Source organism: Chenopodium album, chromosome 14 (assembly GCF_948465745.1).
Source record: "Chenopodium album chromosome 14, dcCheAlbu1.1, whole genome shotgun sequence".
NCBI lineage: Eukaryota > Viridiplantae > Streptophyta > Magnoliopsida > Caryophyllales > Amaranthaceae > Chenopodium > Chenopodium album.
This window is the reverse complement of record NC_137847.1, coordinates 10,013,228-10,037,752: the sequence shown is the minus strand read 5'-3', so window position 1 is coordinate 10,037,752 and position 24,525 is coordinate 10,013,228. Positions and strand designations below refer to the sequence as shown.

General features: G+C 32.6%; 1 protein-coding gene across 1 annotated transcript; it reads left to right on the top strand.

Moving 5' to 3' along the window:
• Positions 1-8,923: 8,923 nt before the first annotated feature.
• On the top strand, positions 8,924-17,159 carry LOC145578871 (protein Brevis radix-like 4). Its single transcript, XM_081636167.1, has 6 exons — positions 8,924-9,146; positions 9,247-9,419; positions 9,507-9,946; positions 14,463-14,610; positions 15,336-15,745; positions 16,924-17,159. Exons 2-6 carry the CDS (start codon positions 9,282-9,284, stop codon positions 17,000-17,002), a joined length of 1,215 nt encoding a protein of 404 aa, XP_081492293.1. The 5' UTR covers positions 8,924-9,146; positions 9,247-9,281; the 3' UTR covers positions 17,003-17,159.
• The last annotated feature ends 7,366 nt before the right edge of the window (positions 17,160-24,525 follow it).

The following is a 24,525-nucleotide window of genomic DNA, read 5'->3' as shown; positions in this document are numbered from 1 at the left end:
GAAAAGGCAGCGGTACAACATTAATCAAACATTAGGTTGTGATCTATAGACTTAATTTACCATCAATTAGCATATAGGTAAGCTGGAAAACATTGATAAATAGCAAAATAGTAAATCTTGGATGACAATAACAATGATGATAAAAACAGAAGACTTGAAAAAGTGTAGTGATGCCTTTTTCATCCCACGACCTTACTTCCCCATGCAACCTCATCATATTCATTGTTAATTCATAAAAAAATTTGAGTTTAAGGAATTAGAGTACATTTTCTTAAACCACAATGTAAAGTCGTAAATTGCTTTGTATGAAGTATTGTGTGATTCTTTGGTGGTGCGTGGATTAAATTAATGCCTATTTATAATAATAACAAATTATAAGCTAATTAAAACAATTCATATATTTTTCCTAACTTAAATTTTATCATTATTAAAAAAAATTAATCATTATTATCTTTTTCCTAATTAGTTATAGAGACGCACAAAATGAGAAGTCCATAAACAATTTAACGAAAAAATTGTTTGTTGATGCACGTTAATTTATCGACTTTGATGATGCAAATATGTGTCAATGTGTGTGTTATGCTTGATAATTTAAGTTTATTTTTTTTAAATTATGATAAACATTAATATGCACGTAGGATCAATTTGATGAATTGGATTGTTATTTTTCATCTTGACTTTTATAATTTTAATATTTTAATATTTTTTTAAACCTATTTAATTATGATAAACATTAATATGCACGTAGGATCAATTTGATGAATTGGATTATTATTTTTCATCTTGACTTTTATAATTTTAAGGAAAATTTGCGAGGAAGGTCCTTTTATGAAGTCGATCTTGTGTGGAAGGTCCTTTTATGAAAAAGGTGGCACGAAAGGTCCTTATATGAACATTGGGTTGTGAGGAGGGTCCTTTGACCAAATTCCGGCGTTGACCAACTTTTTCCGGCCAAAAATAATTACGTGATGTGCACGTGACCACTTAAATGAGGTTTTTTTTTTTTCCTTTTTCCCTCTTTTCCCTTGATTTCCCTTTCCCCCTTTAAATTAAGCTCGGAAACAACAATTACAATTAGAATTATGGTTGTTAATTGTTATGGTGTTTGATTTCACCAGAACCAGAACCAGCCACCTACGAAAACCACCCATTAAAACCCACACCTCGAACATCCACCACCTAAAAAACCTCATTTAAGTGGTCACGTGCACATCACGTGATTATTTTTGGCTGGAAAATCTTGGTCAACGCTGGAATTTGGTTAAAGGACCCTCCTCGCAATCCAATGTTCATATAAGGACCTTTCGTGCCACCTTTTTCATAAAAGAACCTTCCACACAAGGTTGACCTCATAAAAGGACCTTCCTCGCAAATTTTCCTAATTTTAATATTTTAATATTTTTTTAACCTATTTAATTATGATAAACATTAATATGCACGTAGGATCAATTTGATGAATTGGATTGTTATTTTTCATCTTGACTTTTATAATTTTAATATTTTAATATTTTTTAAACCTATGTGGCACACATTAAATACCAATCCTACATCGCACATTTATGTGGCGCTCTATAATTTTTTTAAAATAACAAAATCCTATGTGGCTCTATAAAAACGCGGGGAAAAATTCCCCTTTATATATATATATATATATATATATATATATATATATATATATATATATATATATATATATATATATATATATATATATATATATATATTAGATTATTGCCAGATATTAAAATATTAGTGTCATGTATAAAAATATTATTGTCAGGTATTAGAATATTACTGTCATGTATTAGAATATTATTGTCAGATATTAAAACATTAGTGTTATGTATAAGAATATTATTGCCAGTTATTAGAATATTACTGTCATGTATTTGGTGTTGCGGACCTCGCGATCGGGTTTAGTTAGCCTGCGCCTTTTTGTTGGACTTTTGTTATTGAGCCCGGTCTCACGTGAGTCCGGTCTCACACAAAACCTTTTGTTGTCAGGAATTAGAGATGAGAAGTCTGAAAAAGAACTTCGAGGAGAGAGGAAAGAGGAAAGAGGAATTGAAACTCAGAGAGTCAGAAGGGTACTCACTACTCACTGAGTCACGGGTGAGAGTTAGCCACAAATTTGAAAAAAAAAGAAAAAAAAAATAAAGTGCAACGTCAGCGTTTGCACGAGCCACTCCCAGGTTGGACTACTGTTCATAAGGGGCATAGGTGAGACTTAATCTAAAAAATCCAATGCTTATATATACAATTTACCTTATGACATCTTGTAGCCATTGCTGAAAAGTTGTGATTTTGCTTTATCAATTGCAGAAGGTGAGGAAGTCGGAGAAACAACATAGAAGATCGACACACAATCACTACTAGAAAACAGCCAAATAACGACAAAAAATTTCCGTCGGAAACACCCTGTTTTCCGTCGAAAAACTCGTTTCCAACGGAAATTCTGTCGGAACTAGTTGTCGGAAAACCTTTTGTAGGAAAATGGGTCTTTTCCGACGGAGTTTCCGTCGGAAACACTATTTCGACGAAATTTAGTTCGCCGGAAAATATTTTCAGGCCCGAGAAAGTCCGTCGCAAGTTTTCGACGGACTGAATTCCGTCGGTATGTTGCGACGGAAATTCCGTCGGAAAATCATTTTAAAAAACAAAAAAAAAAGCCTCACCAGCAACCACCCCGCAACACCAGACCCCACTGCACACCGACACCAACCACCACCACACACTAGCCCCTATCCCACCTTCAAACACCACCATCGACACCCATACTAGCCCCTATCCCACCATCAAACACCACCACCGACACCCAGACCATCCCCTATCCCACCATCAAACACCACCACCGACACCCCAGACCAGCCCCTATCCCACCATCAAACACCACCACCAACACCCACACCAGCCACTAATCCACCTTTAAACACCGCCACCGACACCCACACTAGCCCCTTCCCACCTTCAAACACCACCACTGACATCACCACACCAAAAATAAACCCTAAAAACACAAAACTTAGCAAAAAAACCGAAAATAACCCCAATAATCGAAAATCAACCCAAAAATACGAAAATTAAGACAATAAAATCGAAAAACACCACACAAATAAATCAAAACCAATAGATCTACATATTTAACAAGAATTTCATAAAGAAAATTTAAAAAAAAAACGATAATTAAACCACAAAAATTAAAGGAAATATATAATTATACAATTATCTAATAAAATTTATAAATTGGCATTACAATTACATAAAAAATTAACTAGATCTATGCGCATGTGGTCGTCGTTCTTCTTTGGTCGCCGGTGTTGTTGTAGTCTTTGTTGTTGTTGCTTGGTGGTTATGGTGGTGTTGTTGCTTGGTGGTTATGATGTTGTTGGTGGCGGTGGTAGGGGTTGAAAGAGGAGAGGAGGGATGAGGAGAGGAAAAGAGGAGGGATGAGGAAAGAGAAGACGAGAGAAGGGGCGGCTAGAGGGGATGAGGAGAGAGAAAGAGAAGAAAGGAAAGGAGGAGGGTTGAGGAGAGAGAAAGAAGAGGAAAGAAAAGTGAGGGAAAAAAAAAGGGGAGGATAGAAGAGGGTTAGGGTTAGAAATTACATAAATATTTTTTTTCCTTTTTTTTAAAGTACATGCTCCGACGGATTTATCCGTCGGAAATGACCTTCTCCGACGGAATATTTCGTCGGAATGTCCAATTATTCCGACGGATTTATTTTTCGTCGGAAATTTCCGACAGAATTTTTTAATTCGTCGGAATTATCCGACGGAAATTAAATCCGTCGAAAATATCTATTTTTCCGACGGATTTTCAGGTCCGTTGGAACTGATCCGTCGTTATTTGACCTGATTCTTGTAGTGAATGATGTGTCAACTTCATCATACGAGGAGAAGCAAAAATCTGAAAAAAAAATTGGGGCAAAAAAAATCAAGTCAGCATCATCATCGAGTGAAAAGGAAAAAAAAATTGGGGAAACAAAATTTGGGGAAAAAAAAGGGAACGAAAATGAATTCAGAGGAGAAAAATGCATACAAAATTTGGGGAAAAACAGAAAAGTAAATTCAGAGGAGAAAAATGCATACCAAAGAAGTAATGCTGACGTTGACAAATACAAACAACAAAACGGTACATGTCCCCTCCAATACGCAACATAAGCAAAGTAACAACTAACATTGCCACATCAAAAAGTCATCACACATGTCACTCACACATGTGAGCACTATTCATAAGGGGAACAAATGAAACATTTTAAGGGTTGTAGATGTGTTAATTATGTGCAATATATATATATAGATTCACGTAATTTGTTAATGAACTAATTTCATGTAATTTGTAATTGGTTGTTGTAATAAGTAGCTAAGGTCGAATTCACATTGAGATGTCTATTCAATCCGTTTATCTATCATAAATAATTCAATTAATCAATTAAATAGAGTAATTGGTAAGCTTACATTCGGGTGTTAACGCTTTTATTTCAGCTAAATGTTTGTTCAAATTCTTCATTCAACTTTCAAACCCTTAAAATAAAATACTCAATCATTAAATAAATAACTTAACTTAGATTTAAGAAAAATAAAACTCATAATTTATTGATTAATTGAATTGTTTATGGTAGATCTAAGAATTTAACCCAAAAATCATATGGGTTGAGAAACTATATATAATTCAATAGAAAACTATGCCAATAATAATACAATGGAGTATTTATAATATTATTCTAAATTCCAAAATAAATTATTAAGATAAGACAATAAAATTAAAATTTAAATAGTCATCTAACGATTTGATTATACTCATCCATCACGATAGATTTTCAATTGCTAGATCATAAATCATACTCTACCAAAATAATTTTAGTACAAGTAAATAATAAAAAGATTAATTAGTGTTATAAAAAATAAAACAAAAATTTAAGGTCTCTTCACGGGCAAGCCCGACCCGTTTAATAAGCGGACATGGACAAAGTATCAAGGCCACATAAAAGGGTTCGGGTTTACTACATAAAGCCCATTAAATATAAAAAATAAGCATAGGCTTAGCCCGCTACCCACCCAAGCTTGCAAATGATCACCTCTACCTTATACCAACCCCCTAAGGCCCTAAGTATAGAAATTAAGGGATAAGAGGAGTTTTAATCCTTTTCCCATTATCCTTTCTAATTCCAAAACCTATCCCTATAAACAAACATGGAATTATTATATCCATTTCCCAAAATCCCTATCCCTCTAAGGCTCTAAACAAACAGGTTTTCTATTTTCTTACTGTTGTGACCAATGATTCATTGATCCTATCCTATTTTTCATTCCCTATCTAACCTTATTTTTTTTATTCTTCATTCTCATATAATATCATGGGCCAATTCCTAATTATATTGGCCAAATCAATGAAGTATTGCAACCAACATAGGATGAAATTAGATCCTAAACTGAGTTAGAGCATTTACAATATATAGTTACATTCTTTGTAGTTTTGGGTTGCCACATCATTATTTTCCAAACTACATCATTTAAATTATAACATTCACAATAACAAACTACTCTGTACTACCTTTTGACAAAAAAGAAATGCAAAAAAGAAATCACATGATCTAGGATAAGTGAGGCTATATAGTTTCACTAATGCTAAAACCTTTGTACGTAGCTCCATAATGATGTACTACTAGCTCCAACTACATACTACCTCCATTAATAGTTATGTGCAACTTTGAGAGAGTTTGCGGTTCACGAAACAAAATTTGATAATGGTGATTAATGTATTCTAGGGGTATGTAATTAAGGTGGAGAGAGAATGTTTAGATAATTAATCAACCATCCACTGCCACCACCAAGATCAGCCAACACCACCCACTGCCACCACCAACACCAGCCAACAGTCCAACACCACCAACACCGCCTTCACCAACACCACCATCGAGGCACCGCCTTCACCAACACCACCACTGCCTTCAATGCCGGCTTCACCACCACCACTGCCAACCCCCACGAAACCACCACCACTACTAACCCCACGATTCCCATCTATGCAAAACCCACCAGCCCATAGATCCGACGGAAACCACCACCATCAGTATCACGAAATCACCCCCAGCCCCACGAAACCACCACAAAACCCCCCGCGAAACCACCACCAGCCCATCCGACGAAAACCACCACCACCATTCTCACGAAAACCCCACAAAATCACCACAAAACCACCACCAGCCCCACGAAACCCCCATGAAACCACCACCACCATTCTCACGAAACCACCACCAGCCCCACAAAACCCCCATGAAACCACCACCACCATTCTCACGAAACCCCCACGAAACCACCACCAGCCCCACAAAACCCCCATGAAACCACCACCACCATTCTCACGAAACCCCCATGAAACCACCACCACCATTCTCACGAAACCCCCCCATAGATCCGACGGAAACCCACTACGAAATCATCACCACGAGTTCAAAAAACCCATCACGAATTCAATTTCTTGAAAGTTGAAGAGAGAGAAAGAAGATTTTAAAAGATAAAGAGAAATAATGATATGGAAAGAGGAGAGAGAAAGTATGGGGGAAGATGAAGATGAAGGTGGTTTTGGGTTTCTTGAGTTGAAGATGAAGAGTTGATGAATTAAATTGGGTTGGTTGGGGTAAAAATTGGGTGAGAAATTAGTGAATAATTAAATCTGATTATAGTTAGTAAATTGCGTTTTAATTTTTCGGCTATTTCACTAAATGCCACTGAACAATTTTAAAATTCACCAAATGCCATCGGACTTTTCAGAATTCACCAAATGCCACCCAGTTTTATAAAAATTCACAAAGTGCCATTATTGTCTAATGGAGTTAACTCCGTTAATAACTAGGGCTTAATCATGACACATGTGGACACGTGTCAGTCAGCTATTGGTTTTAAAAAAAGTAAATAAAATTAAAATTAAAAAAACTCTAAATCTTAACCCAAACCAGCCCCCACTACCATAACCACCACCCAAAGCCAACCGACAACCCAAAGCCAACCGCCGGAATCCCCTAACCTCCCGTCGAAATCCGCCGGAACCCCCTAACCTCCCTCTTGAACCCATTGACCCCACCAAAACCACTGACTCCACTTAATCCCCCTTTCCTCCTCCCGATAAATCACCCCAGCCACCGCAAGTCCGCAACTGTCTCACGCAATGTCCAGTTGCCCACAATTCCGCACTGCCCGACGACCTACAGAACTTTGCCTACCCGACACCCCCGCCGTGATCCCCACCCCAGCCCCCGCAACCACCTCACGCACCAACACGACGCATCACCATAGCCACCGAAATCGACCATGGAAACCCAAAATTGAACTCGACTATGGAAACCCTTCACCCTCAAACGGTCGAAATCGACCATGGAAATCCAGAATGGTCGATTTCGTCGTTTCAAGAGTGGAGGATAAGAGTGGTTTTGCGCGGTGGTCATGCTGTTGTCAAAGCTCATGCTCGCTGTTAGTTTTTAGGGTTGAGGCAGTTTGTGTGGGTGGTTTTGGGGGTCGGCGGTGGATTCGGTGGGGGTGTTAAAGGGCCAGCCGGCCGGTATTTGGTGGTTAATGTGGTGGCCGGCCATTTTCCGGCGAGATAAGGGGAGTAACTAGGGTTTGGCGGTGGTGGGGGTGGCTAGGAAAATTTTGGGGTTTTTGTTTTTAATTTTTTGTTTTTTTTTTAATTTTTATGAATTAAGATAAATTGACCAATTATATCATGACATGTGTCATGATTAACCCCTAATGACTAACGGAGTTAACGGCCGTTGGTCATTAATGGCACTAAGTGATTTTTTATAAAACTGGGTGGTATTTGGTGAATTTTGAAAAGTTCGATGGCTTTTGGTGAATTTTTAAAGTGCTCAGTGGCATTTGGTGAAATAGCCGTTAATTTTTAAAATGAGGATAAAATTGACATTTGACTATATTTTTTTTTTTTTAATAAAAGAGGAAAGAAATTTTTTAGTTGCACGTAATGTTTAGCGGACAAAAATAGTAAAAGTTGCACAAAATAATTAACGGAGGTAGTATTATATTTAAAAATTACAAACAAGGACTTATCATAATTATTGTGGATGCTTTTAGCATAACCCAATTTCAAACTCAAACAACACAAAACTAAACCAACCAAAAAGTCCATGAAGGACCATGACCATGAGTCCATGACCCTTTATGATAGAGGATTGGGCCTTTCTTACATAAACAAAATTAAGAGTATCAAATCCATAAATCCATTAAATTGTCACTACTCTCTCAAAAACACTTGCGTGGACCTGGTCCACAATAATATTATTGTGGACCCGAGGTCTATACACACGCAACTGACATTATATTGAATATAGTGACCATTATTTTTAACATAGTAACCTTATTTTTAACATAGTAACCTTTATTAAAACTACTACAACGTTTAATAATATTGTGAACTTGAAATACGACGCTATTACCCTAATTTTAGCATAGTGGCCTTTATTATTCATATTGATCAGTATATAAAATATTTCATTACAAAAATAACCACTTAGGCCTATATATTACCAAAATGATTTTTATTTCAACATAGTGACTTTTTTTAAAATTATAGTGACCTTTTTTTTGTTAATAAAACAACCATACTTTCTCTAATGTTAGTGGTTCACAATAAATTAGTGTAAACCAGGTCCATTTAAGAATTTGTACTACTCTCTACTTCATGATTGAAATTGCTACAAATCTAGTCAAATTATATGGACCCAAAAATAAAATAAAAAAAAATACCCGCCAACAAAAATTCCTATTCACATTCACACTTATACATCCTCGTGGTAAAGGTAAAAATTAAAAAAAGAAAATCATATAAATAATAAAATAAAAAAAAGGCGCAAAAGAAAAAAAATAAAAATAATTAAAGAATAAAAAGAGTGGGAGCCAAAATTAAAGAAGATGCGAACTCCATTAAACCAACGTGCCCTGCACTTTCCACTTCTTCTCCTTCTTTCTCTTAATTTCATCTCTTTTTTCTTCTTCTTCCTTAATTATTCTTCTTAATCTTAATTAATTTATGTTTTTTGGGTTAATTAATTTCATCCTTTACTCAATCATCCTCATCATTATCATTTTAGTTGCCCAAATAAATTCAATAACCAATTGAATTTCACAAAGGTATATTTTCTTCATTTTCCTTTTTTTTTTTTTTTTTTTTTTTATTTTTTGAATTTTTTGTGTTTGATGAAGAAATTAAACCCCATAATTAATTTTACAGAATAGAGAAAACCCAAAAAAAAAAAAAAATCGAAAATGTTGACGTGCATAGCTCGTCCAAAGCATCAACAAGGTCATCATAACTCAGTTAGTCATCATCATCATCAACACGACGATCTTGACTCAATTCACACTCCTAATAGTAAACAAGCCATTAAAACCTTAACTTCTCAGGTAATTCCAAACATATTATTTTTTTCCATTTTAATGTAATTTTATTTTGACATAATAATAATTTGATTTTTTTTATTATACATGTAGATCAAAGGAATAGCATTGAAGGCATCAGGAGCATACAAATGCAACCCATGTTCACACCCGAACTCAACCGGTGCACCCGGGTCAGGTCCGGGTCAACTCAAGAAATACGCCGAATCAGAAACCGGGTCGGGTTCCGGGTCTGGGTCAGAGAAGTTAAAGCCACCAAGGGCGTTTAAGAGGACATTGAGTGCAAACTCGTCGTCTTCGGCGGCGACGCCGAGGTGGGGGAAAGAGATGGAAGCTCGGTTAAAGGGGTTGTCGGTTGGCGGCGAGGTAACGCCGGTAATGTCGGTGTCAGCGAGTGGGCGCCGGGTTGACCCGGTTGTGTTGGTCGAGGAAGACGAACCCAAAGAGTGGGTGGCTCAGGTGGAGCCTGGGGTGTTGATTACATTTGTTTCTTTGCCACGTGGCGGGAATGATCTTAAGCGTATTCGATTCAAGTGAGTTTAATTTCTTCTTCGGTTTAATTACTACCTCTGTTTCATATTATTGTTGCAAATAATATGAAGCGGAGGTAGTATTTTTATTGTTTTGATTGCATTGTTGTGACGGTCGTGTTTGATTTTGAATACAAGTTACGTCTGGGGGTGGTCGGGTTGGGGATATTTGAACCTGTGACCTGCTCGTATTATACACGGGTTTATGTGTTGAGCTCTTAACCACTCGGTCAAGACATCATTAGTTTGTTAGTTTTGGTGATTTTCATTACGGAGTATTTAATATAGATATACCACGTACATTGCTTTGATTAAGAATTTGTTAAATAAAGTGGAGAATGTATCTTATTTGGCTGATAAAAATACAACAAACATAAGTTAGTTGGTTGTTTCTGAAATTGGATAAAGAGAGGAAACAAAAGTCTTATTAGAATTGTGTTTGAATAAAAAAAAGTCTTATATAATTATGTTTCAATTATAGTATTAATTCGGGGCATTTTTAAATTCAAACATGATACATCATCGAGTGATTCAAGTCTTGTGAAAAGGACTAATCTCCATGTCAACCATTGGAGTTTCGCTCTCTCTCTCTTTTTTTTTTATTTTTTTTCTTATTATTATTATGGAGTATAAGAAATTTGATTGTCGCTTATTTGAACTTTATTTTTTTTATTTCTCCTTACAAAAATAAGGTGTGTAGAACAAACCCAGGTGTCGACTAAATTATTTACAGAACAATAGTCTTGAACAATGAAACCTTTACATTAATGACTGATACGAGCATTGATTAATGTTTTGTTAAGATTACTTAAGTAAGTAATTAAAGTCCATAATGGATTTTGATTTTACCTAGAAATTGGTTGGTAGAATAGGCTGTGTTTGGATTCATTGATTGTTGGTACACTATATACTCCCATATATTGCGGGTTCCTTAATGTGAAATGGACCGTTGCTATGATTTTTATATGAAAAAGTTTAGTACTGTTATACTCTTACATTTGAGGATTAGTTTGATCATAGAGTATCTACATTTAGCATATAAAGCCTACAGAATAAAGAATTGGTATTGGTTGCTTGTACACTAAACTACTAAAGCGATTGTGTTTCTTTGATCATTGATGAGATCATAGAAAAAAAAAATGTTTGGTGTAGATTATGCATATTTTAATAATGTATAATACTTATCTATTACCTAATTCATGGTCAATAATATTGTATTGTTCTTTAATGAAATTTATTATCTTGAGCAAATCTTACGGAGATATAGGGTGTGTTCAGCAAAATATAGTTGTGAAGGTAGCTATTAGCTATGTAGGTAGCTGTTAGCTGTCAAGATAAATAATTTAGATATGAGTGTTCGGTAAAGTAGTGGTTGACAACCTGTTATATATAAAAATCAATTTTTTATTTTTAAAACTATAGATTAAATTTTCAACAGCTACTTGAAAAGCTACCTCTAATTTCAAAAGCTAATGTTTCTAACTTTTCACAAAAGCTACCTCCACCACTAAAAGCTACCCTAACCACTACTTTGTCAAACACTCACATTTTTTGTTGAGTAGTGGTTTGACCAAAAGCTAACGCCGAACACGCCCATAATAGAGAATTCTGATGATACAAGATAGGTAGTAATCCAATCCATATATTTAGCGTTACAATTGATAACGACACTTGTTAAAAAAACCAAGATATGAGGTAATGAGACTAATGACTTTGTTATGGTTGCCTTGCAATAGGAAATAATTGCAAGTAACCATAACCATAACTTCAAAGTTTGTGGTTGCATTGTCTTTAGAATCTTATGTCTCACTTTTTTGTGCTATGATTTGTTACTCTTAGCTTGCTTTTAAATGTTGACTTATGATTATGATTATGATTTTTTTTCTATAACACTATTTGATCTAAGGGGGTAAAAATAGGAAAATTTTGCCCTCCAATTGAGAAAAGCTTGGGAACTTGTTGATAAAAGAGGGGGAAATGGATAATCCTTTTCCATTTTGATGAACAAATTGCGCTTAGTTTCTAAAAGGAGTAAACTATGTTTCTTAGTTTCAAAAAGGATGAAAAAAAAAAGTCAAATCACTTTCATTCATAATGTCATTTAGATTATACAAAGTATGTTATTTAGGTTGAAAAGAAGAAAAGTTGAAATTGACGGATATTCGGAACATTTTTGGTCATGTCCTCTTTACTTGTGTACTACGTAGTTATGTTACACTCCGTATACAATTGAGTCTTTGTATTGATTATCGAGTATAAGGTTTAAGGATTCATTGTGCTCCTTTGTCTTATCATTAATAATTCAGAAAGTGTTATAGTTAATTCAAAAGGGTAATTCACATTATCCACATATATTAATTCCTTGCTCTTTGATCAAAATGAAGTAAAAACATAGAGAAAGTGAAGATGCTTTATTTAGAAGAAATTAGAGTTCTTTATTTGGGTTAGTGTACCCATTTACCCTTTAATAACAAAACTTGCTTGATTACAAGAGAGATTAAAATTCAAAATCACTTTTTTGACTAATGGTATTCCTGTCCCAAACAAAGCCTTAAGATTTACGAGACAATTCTGTCTTGTGTAAATGATTAATGACGACTTACAGTAAAATCTACTCTTTTGCCCTATAATAAAGTTAAAATAATAAATAGTAATTCAACAACAAAATTAAAAAAAACGGTCCAAAAAAGAAGAATTAATTGCAGGACTGTTTGGTTAGTGGGCCAATTTGATTTTGTGTTGCATGAACTTTTATTATGCACAATGTCGATATGTCGGATGTGGGGTCAATCTCTTTTCTTTCTTTCTTTTTTTTGGGTTTTCAAAGCTTCTTTCACGCCAAGGTTGAGTTTATCTTTGTCAGTTTGTACTAATTTTTCTGTCCTTTTATCATGCAAAGTACCATAAAATAAAGCCATGAAAATATGACATATAACACCCCTAAAATCCATTTTCTTGTAAATCATGGGTGCGCATGGTCATGGTTACATTGGACGTATGTTATAGAATTTGTCATGAATATATGATTGAGGGATATATAATTGGCATTATGTTCTATTCTTGGCTTCGATTATTATTGTTCTACACATGTACGTGTTTAAGTGTTGGGTCCCGACCGACCGTCTTGTTGTTGTTATTAGTATAATTTTCAATATTGTGTCTGAATCAAAATGTCTTTTGTGACTTTTGTTTATTGTCTATACGACTTACGTTAAGAGTGTTAAGTGGTGTGGCATTGTGCTTAAATGAAATGAAAAGATAATAGAAAGAAGTTGGGGTGATAGAGTAGTGACATCTTTTTCCACCTTATAATTCAAAAAAACATCACGGGGCACATTTGCCCCTTTCTCCCCTCCGTAGGTGGGTCCTTAAGCCTAACCAAATAAAAATTGTTGTCTTACATCTTTACTCATTGACTCAGTTAATTTATGTTGTTCATACTCCTTCCGATTCATATTACAATTATGGTAAAAGATAATTAGCGGGTGGCTATGGGCCCGAGAAAAATTATGGAGCAAAATATTTTAAAAAAGAATGTGGATATCATAACTTTATAACCTAGTCTGGTAGCCATCAATCATCCCAATTATCAAGTTGAGAAAACCATTTAACTCTTATAATCACAACAAATTAACTACTGTAGATGGCCAAAGCAAAATATTGTAAAAAGTTGTCATATTTAGAAGACTTGATTAGATTTGTTTGGCATCTATTGATTAAAAAAATTATCAATGTTATCACTATTGGGAAATTATATTGTTTCCCATGCCCAGATGTCATGGCTGGGGCCATTAATCCCTTGAAATAAGGACAATATGACTTTGTCAAAAGTTGTTAGGTGATCATTTTAGTGGACTAAACCATTACTAGTGAAAAGATTATATTCATGATTGCTTCTAAATTATGGCACTAAGCATGTGTAAAAAGTGATGTAAAATTGTAATAATTTACTTAACAGTCACTTGTAACTATATTACTGTAGTAGAATATTTTCCAACCTGTGGTGCAGGGTTCAATTCTCACTAAAGAAAGAAAGGGATTGGGGCTTTGGGCTTGTGATTTATGTTACTCAGTCTTGGGTACTCGTGTTAGATATGAGTAGTGTCATAATATGCTACTTCATGGAAAAAAAAAAAATCCCCCGCGTTTTGTGTCTGAAGTGAAGAGTTTAGTGTCCATACGTGTAACAGTGTCAAGGGTCTGATACAAGTATTGAAGTATGTCCCTAAGGTGAATAGAACAGTCCAAGTAAATGAGTACCATTGCTTGCTATAGGCTTTGCTCCATGCTCATTTCGCCAAATAAATAATGTATTATGAAACTTTAATCCTTGCATTTGGGTAAGCCACTACTTACCGTGGAATGAATGGTGGGGATTCATCGGTGTAATTCCAGAAGTCATAGTAACATTATTAGTTACCTGAGCCAATCCAATATTATTGTTTTTGTTTATGCTTTCATATTTCACGGTTTCTAACTATGAACTCATGAATTCTTATTCTTTGTGTTCTTTGATTAGCCGAGATATGTTCAACAAATGGCAAGCCCAAAAATGGTGGACAGATAACTACGAGAAGATCATGGAACTGTACAATGTCCAAAGACTTAGTCGTAATGCATTTCCACTTCCAACTCCCCCAAGATCAGAAGATGAGAATAGCTCTATGGTATGCCATCCCAGTCTCTGCTGTTATAGTATAATATCATGTCATTGTTGCTATACAAAGTATTAGGAGTTGCATGATTTCAGATGTTTACGAGCTGTTGGTACAAAGATGGGGAAAATTGAATAACAAGTGCTGTATGTTTTCTTAGATGCATTATGGACTTATATTAACCACATCCTTGATTTATGGCTATACTTATATATGGAAACAGCATTTTAGAGAAACATAATTGCAAAGGTACTTTTAAGCAAAAGAAACCCCTAAAGTAGAAAAGTAAGGTTACTATAGCTAATTATCCACCCCCCCCCCCCCCCCCTTTCCCCAAAATTTGACAAACTTGTAGCTCCCAATTTCCTTTTGCTTGGCATTCTTGTCTTTTTTGTTTCCGCGACTCTTTTTTTCTCCATTTCTCACCTCCCACACACACACACACACACACAAAAATAAATAAATAAATAAAATTGTTCATCAAATCAGTGATTTGAATTGAAATATATATTACAATTGCCTTCTTCTTCTTCTTTGATCATCACCTTTTATAAATGTACTATACTACTATGAGCCTAAATGTCACAAATAAATTAACAAGGTGGTTTAATTTTGCTATGGCACTTTTTTCAAACAAAGTGAACATCAGTTAGCAAAAACACTTGACATAGTAAATGATAAGTAGATATTAATATGTTCACTTGCCAATATTTTGACATCTACTTTTATTTTAACAGAACTCAAAAATGATGGAGTCATCAATTGGGGACAGTCCTGTTACACCACCATTAAGCAAAGAAAGCCTACCACGCAACCTATACCGTGGAATGAACATGGGTATGGGATACTCATCCTCAGATTCTTTCGAGCAACACTCAAAGCAATCACGCCAATACGAATCAAGTGGCCTCGCCTCAACACCTAAACACTCCAACATCAGTGGAGTTACAGCTAAGACAGAACTATCTTCTATGGATGAGTCATTAAGATCGACCTCTTCCAGAGAAGGAGATCGATCTGGAGAATTGTCAATCAGCAATGCCAGTGACATGGAGTCTGAGTGGGTAGAAGAGGATGAGCCAGGAGTTTACATCACTATTAGAGCGTTGCCTGGGGGGCGAAGGGAGCTTAGACGCGTTAGATTCAGGTAAACATTTTCAACTTGCATTATATGCTTCCTAATTTATTAAAAGTTTATACAGTAAATTTACTTCATCTCCTTGGGAAAATGAGCAAGTAAAGTTATAACATAAACATCAAGCTCTTCATTTTAGTTCTCCATGCTTAGTAGTAATACTTTTTCGTGGTTACTTAAGTCTGAACCCAAAACAATTTTGATCAACGGATTATTTTATTGTGAAATTGGCTAAAAGGCTGAAGCATAACTAATCATTCAACCTTGTTACAAATGAGATGAGTTTCTTGGACGTTCCCTTTTTTTTTTTTTTTAAAACATACTCCAAGAATACTAGAATGTGAGTGTAGTTTGTCTCTTCCGAAACACTGATTGTTTCTAAAGTTTGCAGTCACTAAATCATTGAGATGGTGTTATAAATCGGGTGACCTCCTTATTTCCTGAGGTAGTTGAGAGCCATGAATTTAGTGTCATTGGATAGGCACTTATATCTTGTGTTTTTAGTTGACATTGAAAGAAAATGATAGTACACATAAACATGGCAGTCCCACATTATAAATGTGATGTCCAAATAAATATAAGCCTCAACGGAAATGGAAAAAGACGATAGAAGAAAACTTAAGCTCACATGGACCACATCATATATGTCTGATATCTGCCTCAATCTTACTTTGGAAAGTTCAAGTTAAAACTCATTGGTGCAATCAATCTATGGATGTCTAAAGCTGGAAAGTGAGTTTTCATTAGGAAAGTGAGGATTTCTTCTTGCGAAATTCTCCCATTAGTGTTTAACCATTGAAAAGGAAATGCTAGATCTACCCATCCAAGATCTTAAAGATGGCTTGTGGATCATAATGGACGAAATGCAAATGGTCCATAAACTATATGGGTTTCTGATTTATTGTGAAGTAGCTTATAAAGCGTTATTGAACATGATATTGGATTGGGTGGGTGTCTTTATAAAGGCATTTACTCATTAGGGTAATAGTGCTATACATTCATCTCTGAAATTATTGAAACAAACCCTTTCATTCGTTTTATCTATCTTTTTGGCGTAGAAGTAGGGATATTTTGTTTTGCAGGATCAGATTTGTGTAGATTCTGCTTGATTCTAGCTTTTCTGTACACTCCAATTCTTGGAATATGGTCATATGAATTTGTGACTAAACTGAATTTTTCATGCAATGCAGTCGAGAAAAATTTGGAGAGATGCATGCTAGAGTTTGGTGGGAAGAAAATAGAGCTCGTATACACGAACAATACTTGTGATCAGAAAAAACAAGTGGGAGGAGCTGTGAGTATTGATGGATGAATTGAAGAAGCAAGTCGTGTCTAGAGTACATTCTTTATATGTTACTACCTCAGTATAAATACCTAAAGGATGCCTTACTGCCTTGTTAGATAAAATGCTATGAAGATCAAGGTGTATGCTGCATGTATTTAAATTCAGAAGTTCAGAAGGCATTCCATTCGCCGTTTTTTCAATTTTTGGTTCTTTTTGTTTCCTCTTCTTGTTTTGGTGACATGAATATGATGTATCAACTGGTATAAGGTAATACTAGCGAGTAAAGTTTAGAGGGCTTAGACCTTGAGTGTTGACAAGCTGATGTGAAAAACAGGCAAAATCATGTCAATGGGTAAGTTCTTTCAAGGCATAAAGGGAAGGAAATGATGTAATTTCAATTTGGTATATCAAATTTTACAAGGAAACCCAGTAAATAGAAAGTTTGCTCCCTTTCAATTCCTACACACTTGATCTGAAGGAAAAATTCACCGGACGAATTCTTGTTGTGTTTCAACTCAGAAAACAAGTTCAAGTCAAGACCGTTTTAAATAAGGGCTACTCAAGTATAATTCAATCATTTGAAATTTCAACGAGTTCGTAGAATTTCAATTAGGCGTGGAGCAACACTAGTTCCAAATTATAGGACAATGTATAAGAGGTGCCCTAGTGATCAACATATTTTGTTGTTGTACATAATTAAGAAATCTTAACAAGGTGTTAATTGTGTCACCGCAACATTCAGCATGTAACGAATTAAAATGTGGAGTTGAGAGACTCTTGGCAAAAAACAAATGCATTAGGCACGAGTAAAAAAATTGATCAGGAGCCATAATTTTGGAAAAAGGCATAATGTTTAATAATGGGGAAAAAAAAATATTTAAACCTGTATACTCCATGCATGACTAAGGCCCTATTCTTTTGAGCTTTTGGGCAGAGCAGAGCAGATTTCAGCAGAGCAAAGCAAAGCAGAGTAGAGCAGAGCAGAGCAGATTTCAGCCGAGCCGAGCCGAGCAGAGCAGATTTTATTATTATTATTATTATTTTATTATTATTATTATTATTATTATTATTATTATTATTATTATTATTATTATCATTATCATTATCATTATCATTATCATTATCATTATCATTATTATTATTATTATTATTATTATTATTATTATTATTATTATTATTATTACTACTACTACTACTATTATTATTATTACTACTACTACTACTATTATTATTATTATTAAATATTAATTATTATTATTATTATTATTACTACTACTACTACTACTACTAATATTATCGCATTATTATTATAATCATTAAATTTTTAAAGTTAAATATTAATTATTATTATATTAATTATAATTATTATTAAATATTATTTAATTATTATTATTAAAAATTAATAATTAGTATTATCTTTAAATATTAGTCATTATCTTAATATTAATTTCTATTATAAAAATCAATTATTGTTATTATAATTAATATTATTAGTTACAAATATTATTATTACTGTTAGTATAATTACTATTATTATTACTATTATTATTATTATTATTAAATATTAATTATTATTGTTATTATTATTGTTATTATTATTTTTATTAATAATTATTAATAATTTATTATTATTATTATTAAATATTAATAATTTTTTATTATTTTTTTTATTTTTTTATTAAATATCAATAATTAATTATTGTTATTATTATTATTGAGTATTAATTATTATTATAATTAAATATTAATTATTTATTATTATTAAATATTATTTATTTATTATTATTATTATAAAATATTAATTATTATTATTATTAAATATTAAATATTAATTATTTATTATTATTAAATATTAATTATTATTATAATAATTTAATATTAAGTATTAATTTTAAGTAGAGCAGAGCAGAGCAGAGCAGATTGAAGTAGAGTAGAGCAGAGCAGAGCAGATTTCAGCAAAGCAGAGCAGAGCAGAGCAAAGCAGATTTCAGCAGAGCAGAGCAGAGCAAAGCAGCTCTAAAGAACGGGGACTAAGATTTCGAATGAGTTGTGGGTTGATACAGAGGGTGAGATACATGGTTTACTATGACTAAGAAGTGAAGTGTTGATAAGATCATCATATTTATGGAGAAAGGAGAACTAGGTAACATCCAGATTGGTGGGAAAAAATAAGCTCCCCATTTGACAAAATATTTAAATGGGGACCTTTCCACCAATGATACTGCTTTGCAAAGCCAGGAATTGAAATTTGGGGAGGCCGAGATTTATTAAGTAAAATAGCATAGGTCTTTGCGTTAATGGTTAAAGTGAAGGATTAACACCACACATGTTGTGACAAGAGTTTACTTTTATCCACTCTAACCACTAAGTCATACACTAGAAAGTTAGATTTAAATCCCCCTTTATTGTATATATCTATGGGCCAGCCTTTAAAATAAAAAGGCCACTAGTTGGGCCACGGGAGGTCGGGCCTCCAATTAGTCTAAGGTGCACCCTTGTGCACCTTAAATTAATTATTTATGCCTAGACACTAGTCTATGCATCTATTCCTACACCCCCCATGAAACGTTGTGTTTCAATACCAACCCCTACCACAGTAAATTGCCACTAACTTCCCCTACCCCACACATAAATAAATAATCAAATATTCATTTACATTTTCAGATCAATATTTTCTCTCTCATCTTCTCTCACCATTTCTTTCTCATTTTATCTCTCATCTTCTCTGCAAAAGCAAAAGTGCAAAACTGCAGCAAACAATAAGTAAAATCAACGACAATGTCCGACATTAGAGACAAAATTGTTCAATCGTAACAAATTTCAACGAAACTAAGCAAAAATCTGAAGAGTAAGTATATTTTTCATGTTTAGAGTAAAAAAGAAAGTAGAAACCCTATTTTTTTTTGTGATGGTGTTCATGAAAGAAATTGAAAAATCCGGCGTCGAAGAAGCATCAACATAAGTATTGTTAGTAATTATTGTTAAATTTCAAAGTGTAAGCACAATGTTATTTAAGTTTGGTCATATTTAAACAACTTACTTCTTTCAATTTGATTTTACAGAGCGGAAGGAATTATATTTTGAGATGATAAACAAAACTTCTGCACAAATGTAAGCATAATTTTAAGTGTAATGAACAATATATATATATATATATATATATATATATATATATATATATATATATATATATATATATATATATATATATATATAATATGCAAAAAACGACGATGAGTGGAGAAGATATAATGTATACAACTCTTAAGTATAATGAACACTTACAAAACACTATATGTTTAAATTCATATTATGAGCTGATGTCCATGTATATCCAAGTTATTTTTTATGAAAGTTCATCTTCAATTTGATAATTGTTCATTTATATATAAGTATAAACTCAAAAGCTAGGCAAAAAGAAAACAATAAGCCAAAAGTCTGGGTTTGTGACTTGAAATGTAAGTAAAATTCAATACACAAGTAATAATCTTATTAATTTTTAGTTGAACAAGTAATATAATTTAGTGTTCAATTATGTAGCACATAATGTTCATTTATATAACACTTAATGTTCAGTTTAATAATAATTCGTTTTCATTAACAGGTAGACCAAATAAGAAGACTGATGATGCAATACATTGTTCAACTAATGCAAACTGAAGATCTGAGCGGAAAGAACGAAAGTATATATAACATGTTCACTTGTGGATATGTTCATTGTTGGTTGATAAATTAAAAACTTATAGATATTACTTGTTAATAGAATTACTCTATGTTGTTTAAGTTTAAGTTACTTATGTTTAAAGTTTGATAAATATTATTTATTTACAAAATTATTCTTACAATCTTATATGAAAATTGTGATTTTTATGTAAAGTATTATATTTATCAATTTTGATCATTTGCAAAAACTAAATGATCCACTTTCAGAAACTTAAATATTCACTTGTAGAATATTAGTAAAACTAAATGATTCTATACAAAAACTTAATGATCACTTTTAAAAACTAAATGATCGGTTTTACAAACTTAAATATTCACTTAAATATTTTAAAAAATATTTCAATAAGAAAAATAGTACTTAATAGCAAATGGATAAAGGTATTGTTTTGAATATTAGGTGCCACTTGAGCAATTGTAGGAATTTGTACATTGAAACAGTAGGAACAACTTGATCATTGGCTTGAACACCTAAAATAATTGGAATTTGAACATTTCTAGGAACTCTAGGAGGGACTTCAGGAACTTGAGCATTCTTAAATACTAGGAGCATTTGTTGCAGCATTAGGAGGAACTCGCTTCTTCTTAGAACAAATAAAACTTTTCATACATATTGAATCGTCTCTTCATCGCCTCTTACACTTTCAATTCCATCTCTAACTCCAAAACCTTTAATTTCATAAATGTGTATTCGTTATACATTTCATAAGTTTTCTTCTTCAGGTTTAAATTGTATCCCCACTAAATCAGGCTTACTTGTTTCTTCAAGAATAATAACATTCTTTATTGTCACTGCAATAAGAAAACATGTAATAATTGAACATATATATCCAATAGCAACAATGTTCAATTATAATGACGCATTTGATCAATTAGAGTAAAGTTACCATAGAGTATATATAAATGAACATTTATCTTTACATAACTGAACATTATAATGACACTGTATAATAACAAATAATAAAATATATTCACTAGCTAAAAGCCTAAAAAGTACATGAGCAATTACAAAACAATTATAATCATTAAAATTCACATGTAAACACATATATTCATGCATATACAACTACAATAAACATGTAATTTACTACTGAACACAAATATAACCCTAAAATGAACATTTACTATTACAAAAGTGAGCATTGTTTTAACTATAACTGTTTATATACATCACATAAAACTGGTAAAAACAATCGAATGAAAAAAATTATAAATAACTATAAAACATATAAGATGCACATAACTGGAAAAAAATATAATATTAAAATGAAACAATAACAATAGAAAAACAAAGAATTATCAAGATTAAAAGCATTACAACCAATACTATGAAATCAAATCTTTGTAATGAAACAATAACAATAATAAAAATAATAAAAAAAAACAGAGCATTATCAAAGATAAAAAAAAAAAAAAAACCGATTGATTAATTAGCATTAACGATACAAAATTACTCACATTAATCCTTAAACGAATCGAGTAATCCAACTCTAGCAGAAATAACATATTCACGATCATGATAAAAAAAAAACAACTAAGTTAGAAATCTTCATAAAAGAAGAGAGATCAGAGAAAGTTGAAGAAAAAAAATAGGAGAGAGAATATGAAATCTCTAAGAGGAGAGAGAAATTTTTTATGCAGTGGCTAGAATGAAAAGTAAAGAAGGAAAGATGAGAATTTTTTTTAAAAAAAAGACTAAGGAGGGAAAGTAAAAATGACGTAATAAGATGGGGGTGTAGGAAAAGTTGCCTAAACTAGAGTCTAGGGAAAAATTTGTAACCTTAAATAGGTGTAACAACGTAGCCCAAAAGCCTAATTACAGACAACCCAATTAAAAAAAGCCCTAAAACTAAAAAACACGAAAACTGCAATACACTCACCCACGTACACCCAATAAACCCACCCATACCTAATAAATGTAACGTCATTTCCAAACTCAACAATCTTCTTCTTCTATATGATTTTCTCTCTCCTCTTTTTCACTTTCTCTCTCCTCTATTTCATTCTTTCACTAAAAAACTGCAAAAACTTCAATGGACATTAGGAAAGAGATGCAAAATCAAAAGGATCCTCCCCAAAAAGGCAATTTTATGTAAATTTCACTTAATTTTGTTTGAATTTATATGATTATCACTTAATTTTGTTTGAATATTGTTCGAAATTTATTAATGAAATTGTCAAAAAAATTAGTGAAATCAAACGGATATTTTATGTTCACATTTCGAAATGCATATGTTTATATTTTGAATTCTTATGTTCATATTTTGAATCCGTTTGTAAACTTTCTGAAATGCTTATATTCACTTTCTAAATTCATATGTCATATTTTTTTTATGTATATGTTCACCTTCTGAAATGCTTAATTATGTTCATACGCATTCAAAAATGAACCAATGCATATGTTCATATTTTGAATTCATATGTTCATATTTTTAATACTTATGAATTATGATGCATATGTTTCATAATCATATTATTTTTATTTCTTCAATTTTTTATGTTCATAATTAAATGCCTTATATTCATAATAATATTTTATATGTTCATAATGTAAATATTCATAGTAAATATTTGTTGTTCTCATTAAGTCTGTTTATGCATATCTTCTCTCTCTTAAATGCATATGATCATATTTTTTACGCATATGTTCACCTTTTAAATGGTTATATTCGCTTTAAGGAAACCAATGCTTACGTTCATATTTTGAATTGTTATGTTTACTTTCTTAAATGCATATGTTCATATGTTTTATGCATATGTTCATATGTTTTATGCTTATGTTCACTTTCTAAAAAGCTAATGTTCACATTTAAGGGAACCTATGCATATGTTCATATTTTGCATGATTATGTTCGTTGATAAAAAAAATGCAGAAAATCAAATGAAATTCATACACAACTGAAATTGATCGAAGCTAAAAAAAAAACAATTCATATGAATTCAAAAAATCAAATAAACAACCAATTCCATATTGTAAGTAACATATTCAATCGTTAAATCGAAAAAACGAGAAAATTAGAAGAAAAAAAACCGAGGAAAAAGGAATTAAAGAAGGAAGGAGAAAAAATAAAGTATAATTTGTAAATTCAAAGATTCATATATACCTTAATCAATCGAAATTAAGGCACAAAATTGAAATTCACACAAAAATTCATACTTAATAACTACTTTCATGTTGTAAGAAAGAAATTCAAGCAAATAATTGTTAAAAAGGGGGAAAATAAAAAAAAAAAAAACAGAGGAGATAGAAAATAAAAAATTGAAGGAGAAAAATAAAGGGAAGAAACCTAATGTCCACTTTCTGAAAAGCTAATGTTCATATTGTGTTGTTGTTACACCTTACATCTATTTCTAGGTGCATGAGTGTGCACCTAAGAATATGTGACGGGCCTCCACCAACCCCCTTGGCTCTGCCCTTGCACCAACAGTTGCAAAAACCCACTAACTGCATGTATCTTTTCATTTTAAAAAAAAATAAAAAACTGAACAATGCAAAGCATTTCAATGATACTTGCAACGGTAACATGATTTTTTTTGTCACACAATAGTAATTAAAGCGGAATAGACCTAATGACACTTCTTGGAGACCGCAACAATGAGAAGTAATTAGAACATACACTTGGTTACATACATGTAGTTTTACTTACAACCAAGTTGTTTTATTATTTTTCTTGTAAAAAAAGCACAAACTCATTGAATAAAAGCACATAACATTTGATTTAAAGCACAAAAATTACGAGTATTATATATAGAAGCACATTAATAATAAAGGAATGCATAGAGACAA